Source organism: Scyliorhinus canicula, chromosome 1 (assembly GCF_902713615.1).
Source record: "Scyliorhinus canicula chromosome 1, sScyCan1.1, whole genome shotgun sequence".
Taxonomy (NCBI): domain Eukaryota; kingdom Metazoa; phylum Chordata; class Chondrichthyes; order Carcharhiniformes; family Scyliorhinidae; genus Scyliorhinus; species Scyliorhinus canicula.
The window spans coordinates 268,499,501-268,523,746 of NC_052146.1; the positions used below are offsets into that span (position 1 = coordinate 268,499,501).

The following is a 24,246-nucleotide window of genomic DNA, read 5'->3' on the forward strand; positions in this document are numbered from 1 at the left end:
GACAGAGTGGAATTATTTGTTTGCAGTGCTGGAGAGGTTTAGCATTGAGCCTAAGTTTGTGGCATGGGTGAAATTGTTATACAAGGACCCGGATGAACGATACAAATTTGGGGGCGGGATTCTGTGATCCAGAGGCTAAGGGTTGACTCTGTCGGAAACGTCGTCACGTTTCTCAATGGCGGCAACAAGGCCTCAGGCACAGCAATTCTGGCCCCTACAGGGGGCCAGCACGGCGCTGGAGCAGTTCACGCCGCTCCATCTGCTGATCTCGGTGTCAACTGGGCACCGCGGGGTCCGCGCATGCACAGTGGCACCGGCGCTAAAACGCGCATGCGCTGCGGCCCCCAACCGCTGTCACACCAACCGTGTGCCTGCGTCGGGGTGGGTTGGCGCGACTCGCGCCAGTCGCAGGGATTCTACTGCAGGATTATGGACGAGGATAAGGAGGGATAAAGGCCGAATGCGGGGAAGAATTAGGGATGGGGCTGGAGGAAGGATTTTAATGCCATGTGCTGCGAAGGGTCAATGCCTCGATCTCATGTGTGAGGCAGGGGTTGATTCAGTTAAAAGTGGTGTATAGGGCGCACTTAACAAAGCAAAGAATTAACCAGCTGTTTGAAGGTGTGAAATATAGTTGCGAGTGGTGTGGGAAGAGCCCAGCCAATCATGTCCATATGTTCTGGTCCTGCCCAAAGTTGGAGAAATATTGGGGGTCGTTTTTCAGCACCATGTCTGAGGTTCTACATGTGGAATTGAAGCCGGGTCGCCTGGAGGCCATATTTGGGACGTCTGACCTGCCGGAGCTGCAGACGTTTTGGCCTTCGCCTTGTTGATTGCTTGCAGACAGGTTCTGTTGTGGTGGAGGTCAGCTTCTTTACCCCAGTGCCTTGGCATGGCTGAAGGATCTAATGGAGTTCCTGTATTTGGAAAAGGTGAAATTTGTTCGGAGAGTGGCAGATGAGCAGTTCCACCAGAGATGGGGCTTGTTTGTTTTATATTTTGGGGACCTGGTTGCTGTCAAGGGGTGGTGGTGGTGGTGGTGGTGGTGGTGGGGGGGGGGGGGGGGGGGGGGGGGGGGGGGGGGGGGGTTATATATTGTTGTAAAAAAATTTTAAATTTGGATAAAAATATATTTTTAAAAAGGTATTGTGCAAATGCAAAGTATTGCTGTTTTAGAAATGAAATATCTAATTTTACCAAGTATTCTTCATGAGCAAAAATGTTTTTCCAAGGTTTTTAAACTTATACACGAGGATGGTAGCCTGTAGCAAACAGAAATGGAAGTGCAATCAAGCGCATTAAATTTAGGTTGAATAGAATCCATAGAATCTTTATCTTGGTACCGTCTTTACATATGAACTAGGAGCAGGAGTAGGCCATCTGGCCCTGCGAGCCTGCTCCGCTATTCAATGAGATCGTGGCTGATCTTTTGTGGACTCAGCTGCACTTTCTTGCCCAAACACCATAACCCTTTATTCTTCAAAAAACTATCTATCTTTATCTTGAAAACATTTAATGAAGGAGCCTCAACTGCTTCACTGGGCAGGGAATTCCATAGATTCACAACCCTTTGGGTGAAGAAGTTCCTCTTAAGCACAGTCCTAAATCTACATCCCCATATTTTGAGGCTATGCCCCCTTTAAAGTTGAAGATCATCGACATCAGGAAGCGTAGCACGATACACACTCCCGTCTGCATCAATGGCTCCGAAGTGGAGATGGTCGATAGCTTTAAGTTCCTGGGGGGCATCATCACCAACAGTCTGTCCTGATCCACTCACATTGATGCAACAGTCAAGAAAGCCCAACAACATCTCTACTTCCTACAAAAGCTAAAGAAATTTGGCATGTCTGCATCAACTCTCACAAACGTCTACAGTTGCGATAGAGAGCATCCTATCCTGCTGCATCATAGCCTGGTATTGCAACTGCTCGGTCCAAGACTGCAAGAAACTGCAGAGTGTGGTGAACTCAGCTGGCCACCCCCACATTGATTCTGTATACACCTCGCACTGCCTCAGAAAGGCAGACAGCATTATCAGAGACCCCCACCCACCCACATATTGCCTTCTTCCAGACCCTTCCATCAGGCAGAAGGTACAGAAGTTTGAATACCCACGCATCCAGACATAGGAACAGCTTCTTCCCCACAGCTACTAGACTCCTCAACGACTCCCCCTTGGACTGATCTGTTCCCTGAAAGAACACTATTCATGATACCCTATGCTGCTCTTGCTCATGTATTATTTTATTTGGCCCCTTGTTCCGCACTGTAACCAATCACTGTTTGTCGATGTCCATCTGTCAATGTTCTCTGTTGATTATTCTCTTTGTCTACTGTGTACGTTCCCTCGGCCACAGAAAAATACTTTTCACTGTACTTCGGTGCATGTGATAACAAATCAAATGAATCAATCAATCAAGATCAAGAAAAACGTATTACAGAAAAGTACCAAGAATAAAAATCCTCACCACGATTCTTAAGAATTTGGAGGAGGGAAAGAGGGAGAGGGAAATAAAAGAAAATAGCACTGATTGAAGCGGTTGCAGTTAAGTTAAAACACAAATGGCATATGTACAGTATGATGGTAATAAAGCCAAATAATTATCAGAATAGTAATATAATCATGAAGAGACTTATTGGCTCTAAATATTATGAACAGTTCCGATAGTGTGGATAGAAAAAAAATCTATTTCTCTAGTTGGGAAGTCAGTGATGAGGTGGTCATTAATTTAAAATTGTCCGTAAGAGAGTCTCGAGGAGAGGGAGACATTTCTTTACACACAAGGATTCTGTAACTCTGTAACCTGGAATGTTAAGCTGAGAATTGATGTATTTTAAGGAAAAATTAGATCAACACCGAGCAGCAATAAAAGCTACAATGTTAGGAAGAATGGGTAGGTTAGCGTGGTTAGTTTTGCAATGTTCCAGCTACAATCCAGCACAGACAGAATGGTGTCACCTTCTGTACTCTAATATCAGAGTTCAGTGATGGAAACAAAATGGATTTTTGTAATGATAAGCTGGTTTTAGATGCTAAACAATTCAAAGTCAGTTTTCCCCAAGTAATCAACTTTAAACACACTTTAGTTTCTTACCTGTCCATTGTGGTTGCCACTGTCTCCAGTTGTTTTAGGAGGAAGGGATAAAGTGTAGGAAAACGAGTAAAGAATTCTCTACCTGTCATCCTACATGGAAAAAAGTGATACAAAATAAAACACTGTACTTTGCAAGTATTAAAACTTCCATTAGTGACAATTGCAGGCTACTAATTTCCTGAAGAGCAAAAATCTTCTAAAGTCTAACATTTTTGATCTGAACAAAGTGAAAGCTAGATATACAATTATCATGAGGGAGTGCTGCCAAGTACTTTTAAAAAATTGAATGCATCAAAAAATTCACAGTGAACAGGTCAAAACATTCCCTCAAGCATACAAAAGCATTAGGAGCATTTCATTTGTTTTGGACCAACACAAATTATTTATCAAATTATCTCTCCACCAAAAATTAACTTAACTCAAGACATCAAGAGCAAATGGATATTTTAACACATGCTGCAAATTTGTTTGAGATGATTTTTGGGTGCTGGAGCCGTAATACAAACTATCCATGGCAGACACTTCACCCAATAACAATGACACACAGTCACTAACATTCTACCTCTCTGTTGCAGGTGAAGGTGGTCCACATGGAGGGGACTTTAAGGACCAAGGGAGGGTCATTATGGCATCATCAGCTTAGCAGCATGGAGAAGATAGTGCTAAAGGTTATGGGTGCCAATATCACAGGGCCAGTGAGGCCATCCAGGATGACGGTAAGTTGCTACTTTATGCATCTTCTTCATTCATTCATTGTCCTCACCCTGAAAGATGCCACGAAATAAAATTGGAGATGGAGTGACCATGGGCTTCCTTTTTCTCTCAGCCCTCCCCCCTCACGGTATGATTTTAGATAGTCAAGATTTGTTACCTGGCCAGCCACTGCAGCTTCAGAGCAGCTGGATTCTCCTCCGGCGGAATGCTCCGCTTTGCTGGCAGCCTGGGGGTTTCCAGACGGCGTGGGGCTGCCCCACAATGGGAAACCTCATTGACCAGCCGGTGCAATGGAGCATCCCGCCGGCTTGCAGAGAATCCAGCCCCAGAACCATGTAGTAGAAGCACCGGGACTTGACTTTGCAGTCACGGTGACCTGCTAAAATACACGCACTCCATGTGCCTTTGAGGTTAGTTTAGAATCAGGATTTGCAGTGATCACACACATCAGGACTGCATCAAGGTCAGGGAACTAGATCAGTTTATGTGCAAACTCCCAGAAGGCTGATATCATACACCAGTTCTGCAGGAGGATTCGGACAAAGATTTCTTCAGGGCAGACAACAGGAAAAAGCTGATGATGATGCACAGAAGAGACATCTGGTACATTGGTCTGCCAGCTAGCCTTCAGTCTTTGACTATAAGCATGAAAGAGTTCGGTTCCACCATTGCACAGAGCTCAGAGTCCATCCTTTCCACTGTAGGAGTGGTGGGCACCACCATGGTAGCAGTGACAGGCCAATCCGTGATGGAGCAGCTACTGACCACTGTTTCAGTTTGTATTGCAGGCAGAGGTCACCCAGTGCCTCAAATGCTTCAGTGGAAGGTCAGACAGAGGTCATGAGTTCTCTAGTTATTACCATCCAGTCTCAGATCCACGTGTAACTTGGTGGAAGGCTGAGTTCAGTTGAGCATAGAGACACTCTGAGCAGTCCAACAAACTGGGATCCAACAGATTCTGAAGATTTCAGAGATGTCACCCCATGAGAGTGGCATTGGCACCATGGAGCGTGAAGCTGCTGTCCTCTCAGGATGGCAGGATTCATGCTCCCAACACTGCGCACTACTCTGTCAGTGCCCTTGCTAGTGTCTTCCAGCCAGCCTGGAATCAGTTCTGTTTGTTCTTGTATCACTGATGTGTTGATGGATGAGATTTATGAGGGTGTGATGGCCCATGTGTTAATGGGGGAACACTATATTTTATGATGCATGGTTGTCCCTTTAAGAACTAGGATCTGATTTCTCGTAAACAGCCACCAGCTCGCAGTAAATTTTGATGTGACCAAGTTAACTGTGAGATAAGCAATAGAAAGGAAAAGGGTCAAGAAGTTGATTATAAAGTTCAGTAGGTTCCTAGTGGTGGTCCTCTGTTCAAGGAGTTTAGTTTGAAAGTTTAGAACAAGCTGGAGTGAAGGAAAGATCTCTTTCAAGAGAATTTCGTTAAGATTGTGCGTGTGGCTACAAGAGTGAAATTCTTGGAAACTAAAGAACTCTACTAACAGAGTTCAATTTCTGGGATAGTCGATCCGAGGAAGGTTTGAGATATAAAACTCCAAATGTCAATGAATATTAGAACCAGGACAGTTTGGATCCAAGGTGGCTATGCTTAAGATGCTCAAGAGAACCTAGTGGAGTGGTGCAGCGACAACAATCTCTCCCTTAATGCCAGCAAAACTAAAGAGCTGGTCATCGACGTCAGGAAGCAAAGTACTGTGCACACCCCTGTCAGAATCAACGGAGCCGAGGTAGAGATGGTGAGCAGTTTCAAATTCCTAGGGGTGCACATCACCAAAAATCTATCCTGGTCCACTCATGTCGACGCTATCACCAAGAAAGCACAACAGCGCCTTTACTTCCTCAGGAAACTAAGGAAATTCGGCATGTCCACATTAACCCTTACCAACTTTTACAGATGCACTATAGAGAGCATCCTATCGGGCTGCATCACAGCCTGGTATGGCAACTGCTCGGCCCAGGACCGCAAGGAACTTCAGAGAGTCGTGAACACCGCCCAGTCCATCACACGAACCTGCCTCCCATCCATTGATTCCATCTACACCTCCCGCTGCTGGGGGGAAAGCAGGCAGCATAATCAAGGATCCCTCCCACCCGGCTTACTCACTTTTCCAACTTCTTCCATCGGGCAGGAGATTCAGAAGTCTGAGAACACGGACGAACAGACTCAAAAACAGCTTCTTCCTCACTGTCACCAGACTCCTAAATGACCCTCTTATGGACTGACCTCATTAACACTACACCCGTGTCTGCTTCATCCGATGCCAATGCTTATGTAGTACATTGTATATATTGTGTTGCCCTATTATGTATTGTCATGTATTTTCTTGAATTCTGTTTAATTCCCTTTTCTTCCCATGTACTGAATGATCTGTTGAGCTGCTTGCAGAAAAATACTTTTCACTGTACCTCGGTACACGTGACAATAAACAAATCCAATCCAATCCAATCCAAGATGTCTATATCGAACGGGAAGTTTGCAACCAAAGGATTGTTGGTGAAGACAACCATGCGAGAAGTAAATGGAAGGTCCACAAAATCTCAACCCGTACACAAATCATTGACTCAGTACTCAAATCCACATGGATAATTTTCCAATTTTTTTGTAAGTTCCTGATTTGCAGGTTTTGGGGTATGGAATGAAAGTGGAGTTAAGGCACTCAACTTAGAGGTCAAGTAATTACAGTCATTGTCGTTTTATTATTTTTAACGTAACCAACTGTTTAAGATATAGTTACTACAGTTCACGTTCTTTGATTTTTATGCAGCAAAGTTCTTTTGTTTAAACCATGAACCGTTACCTGGAGTTTTTGGATTCTAAATAAAAACTAAAAACGCTACTGCCTCTACCGAGATCACAAGTTTTGATGCTGGTCAAGGTGATTATGTAACGAGAAGCACAGCACAGATGTACTACTGGGTCTGGCGAACGGTGTATCCATGTTGGGGTAGAGAAGTTATTTTTAATTGAAGCAAAGGCTCACAATACAGGCCCAAGAAGCTGCATTTATTTGCACAGGATGCACAAGATCTACTTCCTGCCTTCTCCTCTCCATGTCCTGGAAATGCTGCGGTCCAAGAGGTACAGCAACAGCTGCCCCCATCCCTTTGTAAGCATTGGTCTTTCTTCCCTTATTGTGTATGATAAATATCTCCAGATTGTTCCAGCAAATTACCAGAGTGCTTCCTCAAACTTCGTCTCCACACAAGGAAGTCAAAAGTACCTCACTGCAATTTGTTGACTGGTCCAAGAACAGGGTAATCTTGCTTCACAAGAATTGTTACAGTGAATAAGCAAATTATTGCTTGTACATTTGATTCATAATTTTGGAGTTCTGACATCACAGTTGAGTCATGTCAATTATGTCATGATAATGCACTTGCAATGTCATCAGGTATATGGAGATGCAGCATCTGTTTACTCCACTCCATTCCAATTACACTACATGGGGAGGAGCCAGCAGCACTTTGTGTGAAAAATATATCTGATAGGCTTAAAACATCAGGTAGGCCTAAATAGTATGCCAGAAGTCTTACGTATAAAACCTCATTCTGAGCTCGATTTTTAATTTAAGCCATGGAGGTGATAATGAAATTATAACCAATCTTCAAAACTTGAGAAGGATCAATTCCATAAATGCTACCAGATATAGCAAGATGGAAGGGAATACAATTCAAATTGAGGACCCTTCCAAAAAAGATAATTAGTCATCTTTAATAATAATCTTTATTAGTGTCACAAGTAGACTTACATTAACACTGCAATGAAGTTACTGTAAAACGTCCCTAGTCGCCACACCACAGTGCCTGTTCGGGTACATGGAGGAAGAATTCAGAATGTCCAATTCACCTAACAAGCACGTCTTTTGGGACTTGTGGGAGGAAACCGGAGGACACAGAGGAAACCCACGCAGACACTGGGAGAACGAGCAGGCTCCGCACAGACAGTGACCCAAGCCGGGAATTGAACTCGGGTCTCTGGTGCTGTGAGGACCAGTGCTAACCACTCTGCTACTGTCATGCTGCTTAACTATGTCAACCTATTATCAATAAAGGCTGAACGGCAGCGCGCCCACCTCACCTACAAAATACACATCCTGCCTAGTGGTGGTAGCCACACTAAAGACATGGAACCAAATTATGCAGCATTTCGGTCTCACCGAGATGTCCCCCATCTGCAGAAACCAGAAATTCGCACAAGCCATGCTCGACACCACCTTTAAAAAATGGAGACAGGACGGGGGTTGGGGGAAACGCTAGCAATCAGGGGCTTTTACACAGAGGACAAACTAGCCACTTTGGGTGAACTGACAGCAGACCTGGAACTACCTACATGACAGGAACTCAGACATCTCCAAATTAAACACTTTCTCCGCAAGGAGACAGCAAGGTACCCCAGGGCACCGAGAGACACACTACCAGAGGAACTAATAAACACATGGACAGTAAGGAGGGGGTAGGAACTGTAGGAACATCTATGGACAGTTACTGGATAGGGCAAGGCAACCGCTGGACGAAGCCAGATGAAAATGGGAGGACAAACTGCAGACAGATGTGGGTTGGGAACTCCGGAGCAAAGCACGGACTAGGGCCAACCCCACCTCCTCCTGCTCAAGGGTAAGCCTCATGCAGTTTTAAGTTGTGCACAGAATGCACCTAACCAGAACCCAAAGGAACAGGTTCTCACCGGAGGCGGAGGATAAATGTGAACAGTGCCAGGGAGGCCCAGCCAACCACACCCACATGTTCAGGGCCTGCCCCAGACTTGTCGGATTCTGGATAGCCTTCTTCAAAATTATGTCCAAGGTTGTGGGGGTGAGGGTGAGCCGTACCCAAGAGTAGCAGTCTTCGGGGTATTGGACAAGCCAGAACTACATATGGGGAAGAGGGCCAACACCCTGGCTTTTGTTTCCTTAATCGTAAGCCAGAGAATCCTGCTCAGCCAACGATCGGCAGCACCACCCACAGCTGCAGACTGGCTGGCAGACCTGTCAGAATTTCTCCATCTGGAGAAGATAAAAGTACACCATCCGAGGATCGGACGAGAGCTTCCACAAAGCATGATCGGGGGGGGGGGGGGGGGGGGGGGGGGGGGGGGGGGGGGGGGGGGGGGATAGACAAGAACGCATGCAACGGGGAGGAGCAAAGGGAGAAAGGGGATGAGGAGGGAACCCAAGGGAGTCACAGCAAGTAAAATGGGGGGAAAATGGGGCGGGGGGGAGGAAGCCAGCACCCCCCCCCCCGAACCCACAAGGACAACAAAAACCACAGAGAAGAGGGGCGGTGCTCAGTAGTAGGACACCCAGGGTGCAAGAGGGGACTACCACTGGGGATGGATGGGGAGAATGTGAGTTAAAACATATGTATATAAGAGAATGCATGTTAAAACGTATGTATATAAGAAAATGTACAACATGTAAATATCAGGTGCATGATTCGCTAAATCTTGAAAATCTTAAAAAATTGAAAAATGGCAATAAAAATATTTTTTTTAAAATAAAGGCTGACCAACAACTTCAAAAATAAACAGACAACTGAAGTCTCAATATAAGCCTATGTTGAAAAAAACAAGTAATTACATAGAAAGTACACAGAGACATACGTTTGTAATTTAAGTTATACAGAATTCCAAACAATCATTCACATGTATTGGAGAGGAGGAAACATTAGTACATGAAACCTAAAGCGTAATGCAAATGTTGAAATCAAAAAGGCACGTTCGCCTTCAATAGATCAACCATACGCTTCGAAAAGCTACCTCACTAGTCACTCTTGCTCTTCAAAGGTGTAAGGTGTACTCAATCATTTTGACATGAGCTGAAGCTGAAATCAAAACCTGGAATAAACTCTTCAAAGAAAAACCAAATGTCTGTAGAACCCAGCCCCACTGTTCCACCGCCACCCCCCGGCAACAATATAAATCTGACCCTATTTCCAGTTCTCTCTAGCTTCGACAAATAATCATCCAGACTCGAAACTCTAGCTCCCTTCTCTTTCCACAGATGCTGTCAGGCCTGCTGAAATTGTCCAGTATTTTCTGTTTTTGTTTCAGAATCTAGCATCCGCAGCAATTTACTTTTATATCTGTAGAATGAAGTTTTCCCAAATTAAATAGCATTTCAATCAAACTTTATTTTCTTAGGAACGATGGGTATATGAAGAAGCACAATGGAATTTCTGTTCTTTCAGAAATCACATAAAATGTATTACTTTACACCACTTTCCTGTATTGCCCATTTTTGTTTGCCAAGTAGAAGTGACATTTTGATGCAAGTAGAAAGTTCCCATGAGAATGGGAAACATGAATTGTAATGGACGGATTTTGTGGGGAGAGTGGGGAGGTGCAGGATTTGCAATGGGTAGTTGGTTGCTTGCAGAACCTTTGTGTTAATTGCATCGTTAGGGGTGAGGGGGTGGTGTGGAATGCGTGGGCATTAGATATGATTCTTACATCCACCGTTGGGAGTAATGAACTGAATCGATATTAACCGAGCAGCAAGGCAAGTGCTTGGTGCCATGTTCATGTCTTCATGTTCCTCCCCCACCGATTCATCTGCAGGCAATGTGCACTCTGCACCTTGTTCCTACTCCAGCTTCAATCTTCACTGCTGCCCAATGTTCTGCAAACACAGCACCCTGCAAGTCATTCTGGAAACCCTCACTAGCAAGTGTTAAAAGGTACCGAGCACATCTTGAGCATGGCGATTAGTTGCTCAACGACGCTCTAACAGTCATATAGTTTTCACTGTGCCACTTTTGGGACTTCATTCGATGGGTGTATCAACAGTATCATCTGCCAACTTTGAACAAGGTAACCCTTGAAATCTATTTCAGGACCAGAAGTCAGGGAGCGTAGACAGCCACAGGATGAAGTGTCATTACTCTCCAGAAAGCCATCTTTTGCATTTTTTTTGTATTTGCATATCAGTTGCACTTTGATGGAGTACACTGCAATTCATGAATACTCCTGATATTTCAGAATGTCACAAGTGTAGAGTTGATGATCTGAGAAGCGAGCCAGAGGTAGTCTTGAGTACGTGTTCAACTTAACTGGCAACTTAGAGGCAGAGTACTCAGTATTTCTGGCCCTGGTAGACACTACATCAATCTCAGTTTGTGATGTTGATTGTGATATCCTGGACACATCTTCAGCAGAGCCTGGAAGGATCCGGAAACTAACAAGTTGAAGCAGTGGTGAATTTGACAGCCACTAGCAATGCATAGTCATCTGGTTAATCAAGGATCAGGTTTTCTTCTAGTTGGTTGCAGATGTCTGCCATCACTGGATGAGACAATCAGAACCTCTGGAATCAGAACTCTTACAGCAGAGCAAAGAAGCTCAATCTCTGCATGTGCACCTGTTTTGTGAAAAGTAGCGAGCTGCCTCGCTGCTGTTGGAATGCAGGTCTGTCAACAGCAGGCTGTTGTTACTGCTGATGGCCAGATCATTTGAGGTCCAATCTAAGACAACCAAAGCAGCACTCATGCTCATTTGATTTTGATAAACTCTGATGTTAGAAAGTTAACTCTCAGCAACTGTACTGTGAACAAATCATTATCAAGGATAGGCAAGAAAGCAGCTGTAATCACCAAGTATTCTGACTTTTAGTAAGTGAACCGCTACTGTGTTCACGCCTTGATTTCAATGGTGAGTTACAGGAAACCCAGGAATTCAAAAGATAGGCAGATGGGTTTGAAAATGAGCTGAAATTTCACTGTCATTGCCCGATAACGATATTTAAGTTGTTAACCCAGCTCACCCGAGGAGGTGGTGCACATGCAGTGCAATGGACTTGAGTTAAAAGGGAAGTTGGCACATTCAAACTGGCTTCCTGACATAGTTAGATACTCCGGTTTCCTCCGACAGTCCAAAGATGTGCAGGTTAGGTGGATTGACCATGCTAAATTGCCCCTTAGTGTCCAAAAGGTTGGGTGGGTTACAGGGATAGGGTGGGGACATGAGTCTTGGTTGGGTGCTCTTTCGAAGGGTGGTGCAGACATGATGGGCCGAATGGCCTTCCTCTGCACTGTAGGATTCTATATTATTAAACAGTCGATTCGTGGAATTCACTGGAAAATTCCTACCAAATTCCAAAAGGTAATTAAGTAACATTCCAGCAGAAACCCAAACACAGGGGCTGTTTAGCACAGGGTTAAATCGCTGGCTTTGAAAGCAGACCAAGGCAGGCCAACAGCACAGTTCAATTCCCTTACCAGTCTCCCCGAACAGGGGCCAGAATGTGGCGACTAGCGGCTTTTCACAGTAACTTCATTTTTGAAGCCAACTTTTAACAATAAGCGATTTTCATTTCATTTCATTTCAAATCACCCTCTGTAACTAAAAACACCCACTTTACTCAATAGGTTGAGCTTCATTTTCAAGCATTGCATTGAATCCATTCACACATCTTAGGGTCGTCAGTTCCAGCGGGCAATGATTCTCTTTCAATGGAAATACTTGCTGGCATCTAACCAGACCTACTGCATCATAGAGATTCGCTCTAATTCATTCACAGGATTTGTTTTGTTTGTTTATTATTTGTTTATGGAATGTCAGCATCAATAGCAAGGCCAGTATTCGTTGCCCTTCCGAATTACCCAGGCAAATATACTGGCGGGCTGCGTTCTTTAACTACTGCAGTATTTTGGTGTAGATACAGCCACAGTCAGAATAGTGCGTAGCTTGCAGGGGAACTTACAAACGGTGGTGTGCCCGTGCGTCTGTTACCCTTGTTCTTTTACGTGGTAGACTGTTGTGGCTGGCATTTATTCCAGTCGTAATAGGGAACCAAGGAGCTAATGAAAACAAATGACTTAAGGATGTTGATGTTCATAAAGAAACTGCTGCACTTGAGAAATTAAGGGGACTAAATGCCAAAACATCACTTGGAGCTGGTGGTCATTATCCTAGGATTTTTAAAGATGTGGCTAAAGAAATAGTGTACGTTTTGGTTTTGATCTTGCAAAATTCCCTAGATTCTTGAACAGTTCATATCGATTGTAAGTTGAAAATGTAACCCACAAGTCCCGAAAAAGGTGCTTGTTAGGTGAATTGGACATTCTGAATTCTCCCTTAATGTATCCGAACAGGCGCTGGAGTGTGGCAACCAGTTACTTTTCACAGTAACTTCATTGCCGTGTTAGTGTAAGGCTACTTAATAATAATTATAATAATAATGATAACAATAATCACTTATTGTCACAAGCAAGCTTCAATGGAGTTACTGTTAAAAGCCCCTAGTCGCCACATTTCGGCACCTTGTGACACAAATAAAGATTATTATTATTAAATCAGACCGGGGAGTTAATAGTGGAGAACACAGAAATGGCAGTGCTAAATTAATATTTTGCCTCAGTTTGCACAGTGGAGAGCACTACTACCATCCCAATAGTAACAGGTGGTGCAGGGGGAATAGAAAGGGTGGAACTTAGATCAATCATCATCAGTAGGGAACAAATACTGAACAAACTATTGGGACTGGAGGCAGATAAGTCCCCAGTGTAATGAATGCAGGAATTTCAGAAATATTGTATTACAGTTATTTGGTGCAGTAAGGGTTAAAAGTATGGATTAGTGTATCTGTGACTGCTGAATCACAGAACAATAGTGCAGAAGAGGCCCTTCGGCCCACTGAATCTGCACCAATGCGTGAAAAACACCTGACCTGTCCGCCGCATCCTATTTGCCAGCTCTTGGCCCATAGCCTTGAAATTCTGACATGCCAAATGCTCATCCAGGTACTTTTTAAAGGATGAGGCAGCCGGCCTCTACAACCCTCCCAGGCAGTGCTTCCAGACAGTCACCACCCTATAGGTAAAAAAGCTTTTCCTCAAATCCCCCCAAACCTCCTGCCCTTCACCTTGAACTTGTATCCCCCGTAACATATCCTTCAACTATGGGGAACAGCTGCTCCCTATCCACCCTGCCCATGCCCCTCATGATCTCGCACACCTCGATCAAGTCCCATTCAATCTCTCTTCATAACTTAAAATGTTCCAGCCCAAGGGCAGCACGGTGGCCTAGTGGTTAGCACAACCGCCTCACGGCGCCGAGGTCCCAGGTTCGATCCCGGCTCTGGGTCACTGTCCGTGTGGAGTTTGCACATTCTCCCAGTGTCTGCGTGGGTTTCGCCCCCACAACCCAAAGAATAGGTGGATTGGACACGCTAAATTGCCCCTTAATTGGAAAAAATAATTGGGTAAAAAATAACTCTGTATCCCATGTGCATTTGCCTTCTTTATAAGTCTCCCATGTGGGACCTTGTCAAAGGCTTTGCTGAAATCCATGTAAACTACATTAACTGCACTACCCTCATCTACTCACCTGGTCACATGCTCAAAAAATTCAATCAAATTTATTAGGCATGGCCTGCCTCTGACAAAGCCATGCTGACTATTGCTTTAAACCTTGCCTCTCCAAATGGAGATAGATTCTCACCGTCAGAATTTTCTCCAATAGTTCCCCTACCACTGACGTGAGACTCACTGTTCTGTAGTTCCCTGGCTTATCTCTACAACCTTTCTTAAATAGTGGGACCACAGTAGCTGTTCACCAGTCCTCTGGCACCTCTCCCGAGGCCAGGGGGAATGGAAAATTTGGGTCAGAGCCCCTGTAATCGCCTCCCTGGTTTCCCACAGCATCCTGGGACAGAATTCATCCAGACCTACAGATCTGTCCAATTTTAAGCCTGCCAACCCCTCCAAAACTTTGTCCCTCCCTATGAAAGTTTGCTCAAGAACTTCACATACTCTCTCCTTAAGTTCGATATCTACTTCCTCATTCTCTTTGGTAAAGCCAGATATGGAGTATTCGTTCAACAACCTACCAATGTCCTCTGGTTTCACCCACAGATCTCCCGGTTGGTCCCTAATGGACCCTACCCGTTTCCTGGTTATCCTCTTTCCATTGATATACTGATAGAATATCTCGGGATTTTACCTACTTTGACCAGCCAGATCTTTCTCATATCCCCTCTTAGCTCTCCTAATTGATTTCTTAAGATCCAACCTGCACTTTTTGTATTCCACTAATGCCTCTGCAGACTTGCTCCAATTATACTTGTTAAAAGCCTCTCGTTTCCTCTCATTCTGAATGTCCCTGGTCATCCATGGTTCTCTGGGCTTGTTACTCCTTCCTCTAACTCTAGAAGGAACATGTTGGGCCTGTACCCACCCCATTCACTTTTCGAACACCCCCAGCTGCCCTTCTGTAGATTTCCCCACAAGTAAGTCTTTACTTGGCCAGATTCTACCTTATTTTACTAAAATCCACTCTTTCCCAATCCAAAACTTTTTTTTGCAACTTGTCCACTTCTTTCTCCATAACTAACTTTAATTGTACCATGTTGTGATCGCTATCACAAAAATGCTCCCCCGCCAACACATAAACCACCTGTCCAGCTTCATTCCCCAGACTTCAGTCCAGCACCATAACATCCGTTGGTGGACTCTCCACATATTGAGCTAAAACGTTCTCCTGTATACATTTTAAGAACTGCAATCCATCTCAGACCTTAACCGGTGACTATCCCAATTAATGTTGGGAAAGTTGAAATCAGCTAATATAATTACCATATTATTTTTCACACCTCTGCGAATTGCGCACAGATTTGCTCCTCAATTTCCCGCTGACTATCTGAGGATCTACAATAAACACCTAGGAATGTGGTTGTCCCTTTTTTGTTCCCAAGCTCTACCCACAAATCTGGATTTGATGCCTCCTGCAGATGTCATCTCTCCTTACTGCATTAACCAACTCCATATCTAATAATGCAATGCCTCCTTCTCTTTTACCTTATCCTCTGTCTCGCCTGAAGATTCTATATCCGGAGATGTTGAGCTGCCAATCCTGCCCCTCCCTCAACCATGTCTCCATGATGGCTACTATATCACAATTGCACATGTCAATGCTCACCCTTAACTCATTGTTTTATCTGTAACACTTCTGGCATTAAACTAGAGGACATACAGCCTTGCCTCATTCCCTTGAAACTTACTACCACTGCATTTCCTCTGACTTGACTGCTTTTCTGTATTAGGCGAATCCCTATTCTGCTGACAGTCTGCGTCTCTCCACCTCCCCCCCTCGACTGCATACCAAATTAGTTTAAACTTCTCTCAACAGCACTAGCAAACCAACCTGCAACCTGTTACTGGGTTATGGGGATAGGGTGGAGGTGTGGACCTTGGGTAGGGTGCTCTTTCCTAGAGCTGGTGCTGACTCGATGGGCCGAATGGCCTCCTTCTGCACTGTAAATTCTATGATTCTATGATGCTAGTCCCACCCTGGTTCAAATGTAGACCATCCCACTTGTACAAGTCCCACCTCCCCCAGAAATGGTTCCAATGGTACAGGAACGTTCCTCCTGCACCAACTCTTAAACCACGGATTCATCTGCGCCATTCTCCTATTTCTGTACTCGCTAGCATGTGGCATGGGCGCAATCCAGAGATTACAACCAGAGGTGTCCTATTTTTAGTCTACTATCTAACCCTGGAATTCTTGATGCAAGGCCTCATCCCTCTCCCTACCTATGTCATTAGTACCAACGTGTACCATGACCTCTGCCTTATCACCGTCCCCCATCAGAATGTATCATGACTGTTCAGAGACATCCTTTACCCTGGCACCAGGGAGGCAACATACCATCCTGAAGTCTCTTTCACATCCACAGAAGCACCCATCTGTGCCCTTGACTATAGTCCCCAATAACTACTGCTCTTGTGTGTTGACCCTCCCTGCTGAACAACAGAGCCAGCCGTGGTGCCACTGGACTGGCTGCTGCTGTTATTGACACCCCCCCACCCCACCAACAGTATCCAAAACACTTGTTAGAGATGGGGACAGCCACAAGGGATTCCTGCACTGACTGCCTGCCCCTTCTAGTGGTCACCCATTTATCTGCCTGCACCTTGGGTGTGACCACATTTCACGAACTCCTGTCTTTGACCTGCATGCTCCAAAATGCATCCAACTCTTGCTCCAACTGATCCATGTGGTCTGTTAGGAGCTGCATTGTGGTACACTTCCTGCAGATGTAATTGTCTGGATAGCAGACAGCATTAGCAATCTCTCATATCTCACAGTTGACACACTTTACCCCACAGACTGACATATATAGCACCAATTAATTTGAAATAAATACATCGTAAACTCAGTTACAATTACTATATGGTCTCAAACACTAGATTTCTACTATAAATATTGAATGAGAAATTCTTTAATCTCCACCCTCTGGTTTAGTTATCCCTCTACTTAGTTAATTTATTAGTGCAGTAACTTCATTGCAGTGTTAATGTAAGCTTACTTGTAACAATAAAGGTTAAAGAAAGGTACATTACTTTATACTCACTGCTGCAGTCATGTTTTTAAATAATCCTGGTTTAAAAGGTTTTGGGAGACAGGGCAGCAATTAAGGTATCATAAAAAGCTTTGGCTAATGCAGGTATGCTTGGATTAAGAGGGTTTCCTGTGGAGTTAATTAGATTTCAGCTTGCTGAGATGATGTAATTACTGGGTGGAGCTAAGGTATCAGGCATTTTGCAGAAAAGCAAGTAAGTTGAGCGTTAGATGGAGCTGTGAGCAGAAGTCAAGCATTTTCCTCTCACTTCAATTCAGTTACAGATGTGTCAATAGACAGATTAGCAGTCTTTTCAAGCAGTTCAGACTTGCCTGATTAGGAGGAGAGCTGAAAAATGTTGAGAAGTAACTTCTGGAGAAATATAGCCAGAATTTCTGCATAGTTCTGACAGGATTTTCTTTAAAGCAGTGTCAAAAGATCTCTCTTTCACAAAGAACATCTCTGTAAAGGGGGTATTTACAGAATCTCAGAAATACTACAGTGCAGAGAGGCTATTCGGCCCATCCAGTCTGCCATCAATCACGTCCTCCCTCAGTCTCCTCTGCTCCAAGGAAAAAAATCCAAGTCTATCCAACCTCGCTTCATAAGTAAAACTCTCCAGCCCAAGCAACATCCTGGGAAATCTCCTATGCACCCTTTCCAGTGCTATCATATCCCTCTTATATTCTAGAGCTGCACACAATACTCCAACTATGGCCTAACCAACATAGTTATAGCATAACCTCCCTGCTCTTAAACTCTATACATCGGCTAATAACAGCAAATATGCCATAGGCCTTCTTAACCAATGTTTCCACCTGCCCTGCTACCTTAAGGGACCGGTGTAGATGCACACCAAGAGCCGGCTGATCCTGGGTGTTTCCCAGGTCCTTCCATTTATCATGTATTCCCTTGCCTTGTTTGTCCTGCCCAATTGCATCACCTCACACTTATCCAGATTGAATTCCATTTGCTACTGATCAGCCGATCTGACCAACCATCTATATACACCAATAATCTATGCTATCCTCCTCACTATTTACCACCCCATGATTTTCGCATCATCCGCAAACTTACTGATCAACCTTCCTATCTTCATATCTAAATGATTTATATAAACCACAAATAGCAAAGGCTCCAACACTGATCCTTGCGGGACTTCACGGAACACTAGAGTTGCTAGAGTTTTTTGAAGATGTAACAAGCCAAGTGGATAATGGGCATCCTGTAGATGTAGTACATCTGGATTTCCAGAAGGCATTTGATAAGATGTTGCACAAAAGGTTAATACACGAGGTAAGATCACATGGCATTAGGAGTAATTCATTAGCTTGGACAGAAGACTGGCTAACCAACAGAAGGCAGAAAGTGGGATAAATTAGTCTTTTTCAGGTTTGTAAGATGTAACTAGTGGGGCGGCACAGTGGCGTAGTGGTTAGCACTGCCCTCTCATGGCGCCAAGGACCCGGGTTCGATCCTGGCCCCGGGTCACTGCCCGTGTGGAGTTTGCACATTATCCCCATTGTAGTGATATCATGGTTCTGTTGTAATTCACTGACTGACCACTAGGAATCTCATGAGTATATAAGTGATTGTAAAATCAGGTGACCACTCACTCTGGCTGGAGGAAATAGAGAGAGATTGCATGGGCAGCATGGTAGCACAGTGGTTATCACAGCTCCAGGGTCCCAGGTTTGAATCCCAGCTTGGTCACTGTCTATGTGGAGTCTGCACGTTATCTGCACGTTCTCCCCGTGTGTGTGTGGGTTTCCTCCCACAGTCCAAAGATGTGCAGGTTAGGTGGATTTGCCATGCTAAATTGCCCTTGGTGTCCAAAAAGGTTGGTTGGGGATACGGGGATAGGGTGGAGGCGTGGGCTTAAGTGGGGTGCTCTTGCCAAGAGCCGGTGCAGACTCGATGGGCCGAATGGCCTCCTTCTGCACTGTAAATTCTATGATGTGCATGAATTTGCTGTTGTTCATCTGTTGTCTGTTTACCCCCAGTTAATGTAAATAAATAATCTATAACTTTAACTACAAGTGTTCTTAAGAACATTACATGGTACCAGAGTAGGAAGATATTAAACACTGAAAAAAAGAAAAACAATAGCCTGCCACAGAGATTTCAAGATTTTCCAGACTGCAGAATTAACTCCATGGAGTCGTCAAAGCCACCAAAGAGTCTCAGTTTTCATGGCAATGTGGATAGCAACTAGCAAATGTTTAGACAACAATTGAATCTGTTTCTTCATGCAGTAAATTTTGAAGATCAATCAGATTCATGTAAGGTAGCAATGCTCCTAACAGCGGCAGGGCTAAAAGCAATTGCTGTGTTTAAGACGTTTAAATTTGCAAATGATGAGGACAGTAAAAATTTTAACAAGGTAATTCAAAGATTTGATGCCCATTGCAGCCCCAGAAGAATGAAATTTGTGAACATTATGTGTTTAAATCACCTTTATAGAAGACAGGAGAGTCCATAGATCAGTTCATCACTGATTTAAAGTTAAAAGCCAACACCTATAGTTTTTCTGCGGTGGAACCTTCCCTGATTCGGGACCAGGTTGTGTTTGGTGTGAATGAAAATAAGCTGAGGGAATGGTTGCTGAGGAAATTGGAGCTATCTTTGGAACAAACACTTAAGATTTGTCAGGCTCACGAGGTAGCAGAACAAATTCTGAAATGTTTCTCAGTAATGGTGCCGTCTTTTTGGACGAGAAAACTCCGGGTGCTGCCTTTTTTCCAAAAATGAGGGTTTTATGAGGGCCACGAAGAATCCAGCACGAGTTTGTAGAGTCAAAAGAAATAACTTTATTTACAATTACATACATACAACAGCAGTAGTAGTTCTTCTCCACTGCTTCACTCCTCTAGCTGGTACCACTGGCTAGCTCTATTTATGCAGGTGAAGCTAATGATTTCTCCGCACTCCTCATTGGGGGAGTTCATACTCCTTAAGAGCTATGGGATACCCAATAGTCCCCAGCCAATAGTTATCAGGCAGGTTATAACATCGGGAAACTTCCAAAAAAGGTGGGAAATGTCATGCAGCTCCTTGCACACCAACAACTAGGTTAAAGATCAGGACAAAGTACTTCTGTGCAAAAGATGTGGTCAAAGGCACAAATTAAGGCAGTGTCCAGCATTTGGGAAGGTTTCTTCCAGATGCAAAGGAAAAAAATCACTTTGATCAGAATTGTTACTCTAAGCTGAGACCAGTCAGCACTGTGGAAGACAGTCTCCATGAAGCATCATTGTTTGTTGGAGTTGCAACAGAAGAATACATTTTTGGAGACATCAAAAAATGCTCCAATACTTAAGAAAATGCAAAATGATACTCCATTTGAAATAAATGAGGTTGATGAGGACAAATTGTGTAATGAGAAGGGAATCATTGCCAATCTGTCTGTGCAAGACCCTTTGGGGATGAGCGACCATAACATGATAGAATTTTTCATCAAGATGGAGAGTGGAGTAGTTGATTCGCAGACTAGGGTGCTGAATCTTAATAAAGGAAACCATGAAGATATGAGGCGCGAGTTGGACTTGGTAGATTGGGGACAGTTAAAGGGATGACAGTGGATAGGCAATAGCGAACATTCAAGGAACGCATGGGGGAACTGCAGCAACTGTTCATTCCTGTCTGGCACAAAAGTAAAATGGGTAAGAAGGCCAATCCATGGCTTACAAAGGATATTAGAAATAGTATCCGATTAGAGGAGGGGAATGGAGAGGTTCCTCGACGGGCTTTCTTTCCCGAAAGTGCAGGAGGAGCAGGTGGAGGGGTTGGGTGCGCCGATTGAGCTGGAGGAGCTAGTTAAGGGGATCGGACAGATGCAGTCAGGGAAGGCACCGGGACTGGATGGGTTCCAGGTGGAATTTTATAAAAGGTTTGTGGACCTAGTGGGCCCCTTGCTGGTGCAGACACTTAATGAAGCGTGGGAAGGGGGGACTCTGCCCCCGACGATGTCGCGGGCGCTGATCTCTTTAATTTTAAAGAGGGACAAGGACCACCAGCAGTGTGGTTCATACAGGCCCATATGTCTCCTCAACGTAGATGCCAAGGTGCTGGCAAAAATCCTGGCCACCAGGATAGAGGACTGTGTGCCAGGGGTTGTACACGAGGACCAGACAGGTTTTGTGAAGGGAAGGCAGCTGAACACGAATGTGCGGAGATTGTTGAATGTCATCATGATGCCGGTGATTGAGGGGGAGGCAGAGATAGTGGTGGCGCTGGATGCGGAGAAGGCCTTCGATAGAGTGGAGTGGGGGTACTTACGGGAGGTGTTGGGGAGGTTTGGATTTGGTGAAGGGTTTATTAGATGGGTGAGGCTGCTATATGAGGCCCTGATGGCGTGCATGGCCACGAATGGGAAGAGGTCGGAGTACTTCCGGCTTTACCGAGGGACCAGGCAGGGTTGCCCCGTCCCCCTTGTTGTTTGCACTGGCAATCGAGCCGCTGGCGATGGCGTTTAGGGACTCAGAGAGGTGGAGAGGTTTGGTGCGAGGTGGGGAGGAACATAGGGTGTCGTTGTATGCCGATGACCTGTTACTGTATGTGGCGGACCCAGTGGGAGGGATGCCAGGGGTGATGGAGCTGCTAGCTGAGTTTGGGACCTTTTCAGGTTATAAACTAAATTTTGGCAAGAGTGAGGTGTTTGTGGTGCACCCTGGAGACCAGGAGGAAGGAATTGGTAGGCTCCCGCTTAGGCGGGCAGGGGAGAGCTTTAGGTACCTGGGGGTGCAGGTGGCCAGGGACTGGGGGACTCTTCACAAACATAATTTCACCAGACATGTAGATCAGATGGAGGAGGAGTTCAAGAGGTGGGACATGCTGCCACTGTCGTTGGCGGGGAGGGTGCAGTCCGTCAAAATGACGGTGCTTCCGAGGTTCTTGTTCCTCTTTCAGTGCCTGCCCATCTTTATCCCCAGGGCCTTCTTTAGGAGAGTGACTAGCAGTATCTTGAGCTTTGTGTGGGAACATGGGACTCCGAGAGTGAAGAGGGTGTTCCTGGAGCGAGGGAGGGATAGAGGCGGGCTGGCGCTGCCCAACCCTTTGTGGTACTATTGGGCGGCCAATGTGTCAATGGTGCGTAAATGGGTGATGGAGGGGGGAGGGGCGGCGTGGAAAAGAATGGAGATGGCGTCATGTAGAGATACGAGCCTGGGTGCCATGGAAACGGCGCCGTTGCCGCTCTCCCCTAAGAGGTTTACCACGAGCCCGGTGGTGGTGGCGACCCAAAGAATCTGGGGACAGTGGAGACGGCATGGGGGGAAACAGGGGGCTCGATGGAGGCTCCATTGGGTGGCAATCATCGGTTCATCCCAGGGAACAGGGATGCGGGATTTAGGGGGTGGCAAAGGGTGGGCATCAGTAAATTGAGGGACCTGTTTATTGGCGGGAGGTTTGCGGGCCTGGGGGAACTGGAAGATAAATTTGGGCTTCCCCAAGGGAACATGTTCAGATACTTACAGGTAAAGGCGTTTGCTAGGCGACAGGTAGAGGGATTCCCTTTGCTGCCCTCGCGGGGGACGATGGACAGAGTGCTTTCGGGGGTGTGGGTCGGAGAGGGGAAGGTGTCTGACATCTATAAGGTAATGCAGGAGGTGGAGGAGTCGTCAGTGGAGGAGCTGAAGGCTAAATGGGAGGAGGAACTCGGGGAGCAGATAGAGGACGGGACTTGGGCGGATGCCTTAGAGAGAGTCAACTCTTCCTCCTCATGTGCGAGGCTTAGTCTCATCCAATTTAAGGTGCTGCACCGGGCCCACATGTCCGGGACTAGGATGAGTAGGTTCTTTGGGGGCGAGGACAGGTGCACCAGATGTTCGGGGAGTCCAGCGAACCACGCCCATATGTTCTGGGCATGCCCAGCACTGGAAGAATTCTGGAGGGGGGTGGCGGGGGCGGTGTCGAGGGTGGTTGGATCCAGGGTCAAACCAGGGTGGGGACTCGCGATTTTTGGAGTTGCGGTAGAGCCGGGAGTGCAGGAGGCGAAAGAGGCCGGTGTCCTGGCCTTTGCGTCCCTAGTAGCCCGACGAAGGATCTTGCTGCAGTGGAAGGATACGAGGCCCCCAAGTGTGGAGACCTGGATCAGTGACATGGCGGGATTTATAAAATTGGAAAGGGTCAAATTTGCCCTGAGTGGATCAATACAAGGGTTCTATAAACGATGGCAGCCTTTTCTGGACTTCCTGACTCAAAGATAGGTATCTTGGTTAATCGCAGCAGCAACCCGGGGGGGGGGGGTGTTCCTTATTGTAGTTTCTATTATGTAACTTAATATTGTGTTAATTTGCGTTGGTGTTAATATGCTGTGTCGTTCATGGAGGTGGGGCGAATGTTTATGATTGCTATTATTATTGTTATTTTTGGTATTTTATTATGGTTCGTTGTTGTTTAATAAATTCAAAATTTTTCAATAAAAATTATTTAAAAAAAAAGAAATAGTATCCGATTCAAGGTAGAAGCTTACAGATTGGCCAAAAGAAATAATAGGTTTGAGGATTGGGAGCAGTTCATTATTCAGCAAAGGACAAAGGGATTGATTAAGAAGGGGAAAATATAGTACGAAAGTAAGCATGCAGGGAACATAAAGACTGACGCCAAGAGTTTCTATAGATATGTGAAGAGAAAGAGGTTGGTAAAGACAAATGTAGGCCCCCCTACAGACAGAAACAGGGAAATGCATAATAAAAGATAAAGAAATGGCTGAGCAATTGAATACATACTTTGGTTCTGCCTTCACAAAAGAGGACACAAATCAGATACCAGAAATGTTGCTGAATGAAAGGTTTAGTGAGAGGGAAGAACTGAGGGAGATCAATATTAGTAGAGAAATGGTGCTAGGAAAATTGATGGGATTGAAGGCGGATAATTCCCCAGGGCCTGAGAATCTGCATCCCAGAGTGCTTAAGGAGGTGGCTGTCGAAATAGTGGATGCATTGGTGGTCATCTTCCGTGATTCTATAGACCAGGGGTGGGCAAACTACGGCCCGCGGGCCGCATGCGGCCCGCCAAAGGTATTTCTGCGGCCCACCAAGTCATTAATAAAAAAAAAAAAAAAAAAAAATTTTTTTTAA

At 45.2% G+C, this 24,246-nt stretch overlaps 2 protein-coding genes across 2 annotated transcripts in view; one reads left to right on the top strand and one right to left on the bottom strand.

The window, feature by feature from the left end:
- LOC119974222 (thyroid adenoma-associated protein homolog) overlaps positions 1–24,246 on the bottom strand; it is a 570,459-nt gene that overhangs the window by 363,894 nt on the left and 182,319 nt on the right. Inside the window, 1 exon segment of the mRNA XM_038812984.1 lies at positions 3,099–3,188. Within this exon segment, the coding sequence (XP_038668912.1) occupies positions 3,099–3,188 (90 nt within the window).
- The window catches only part of plekhh2 (pleckstrin homology domain containing, family H (with MyTH4 domain) member 2), a 390,052-nt gene continuing 369,561 nt past the window's right edge, over positions 3,756–24,246 (top strand). Inside the window, exon 1 of the mRNA XM_038812971.1 lies at positions 3,756–3,814. The gene's annotated coding sequence lies outside the window, so the exon portion shown is untranslated. The remainder of the gene's footprint in view (positions 3,815–24,246) is intronic.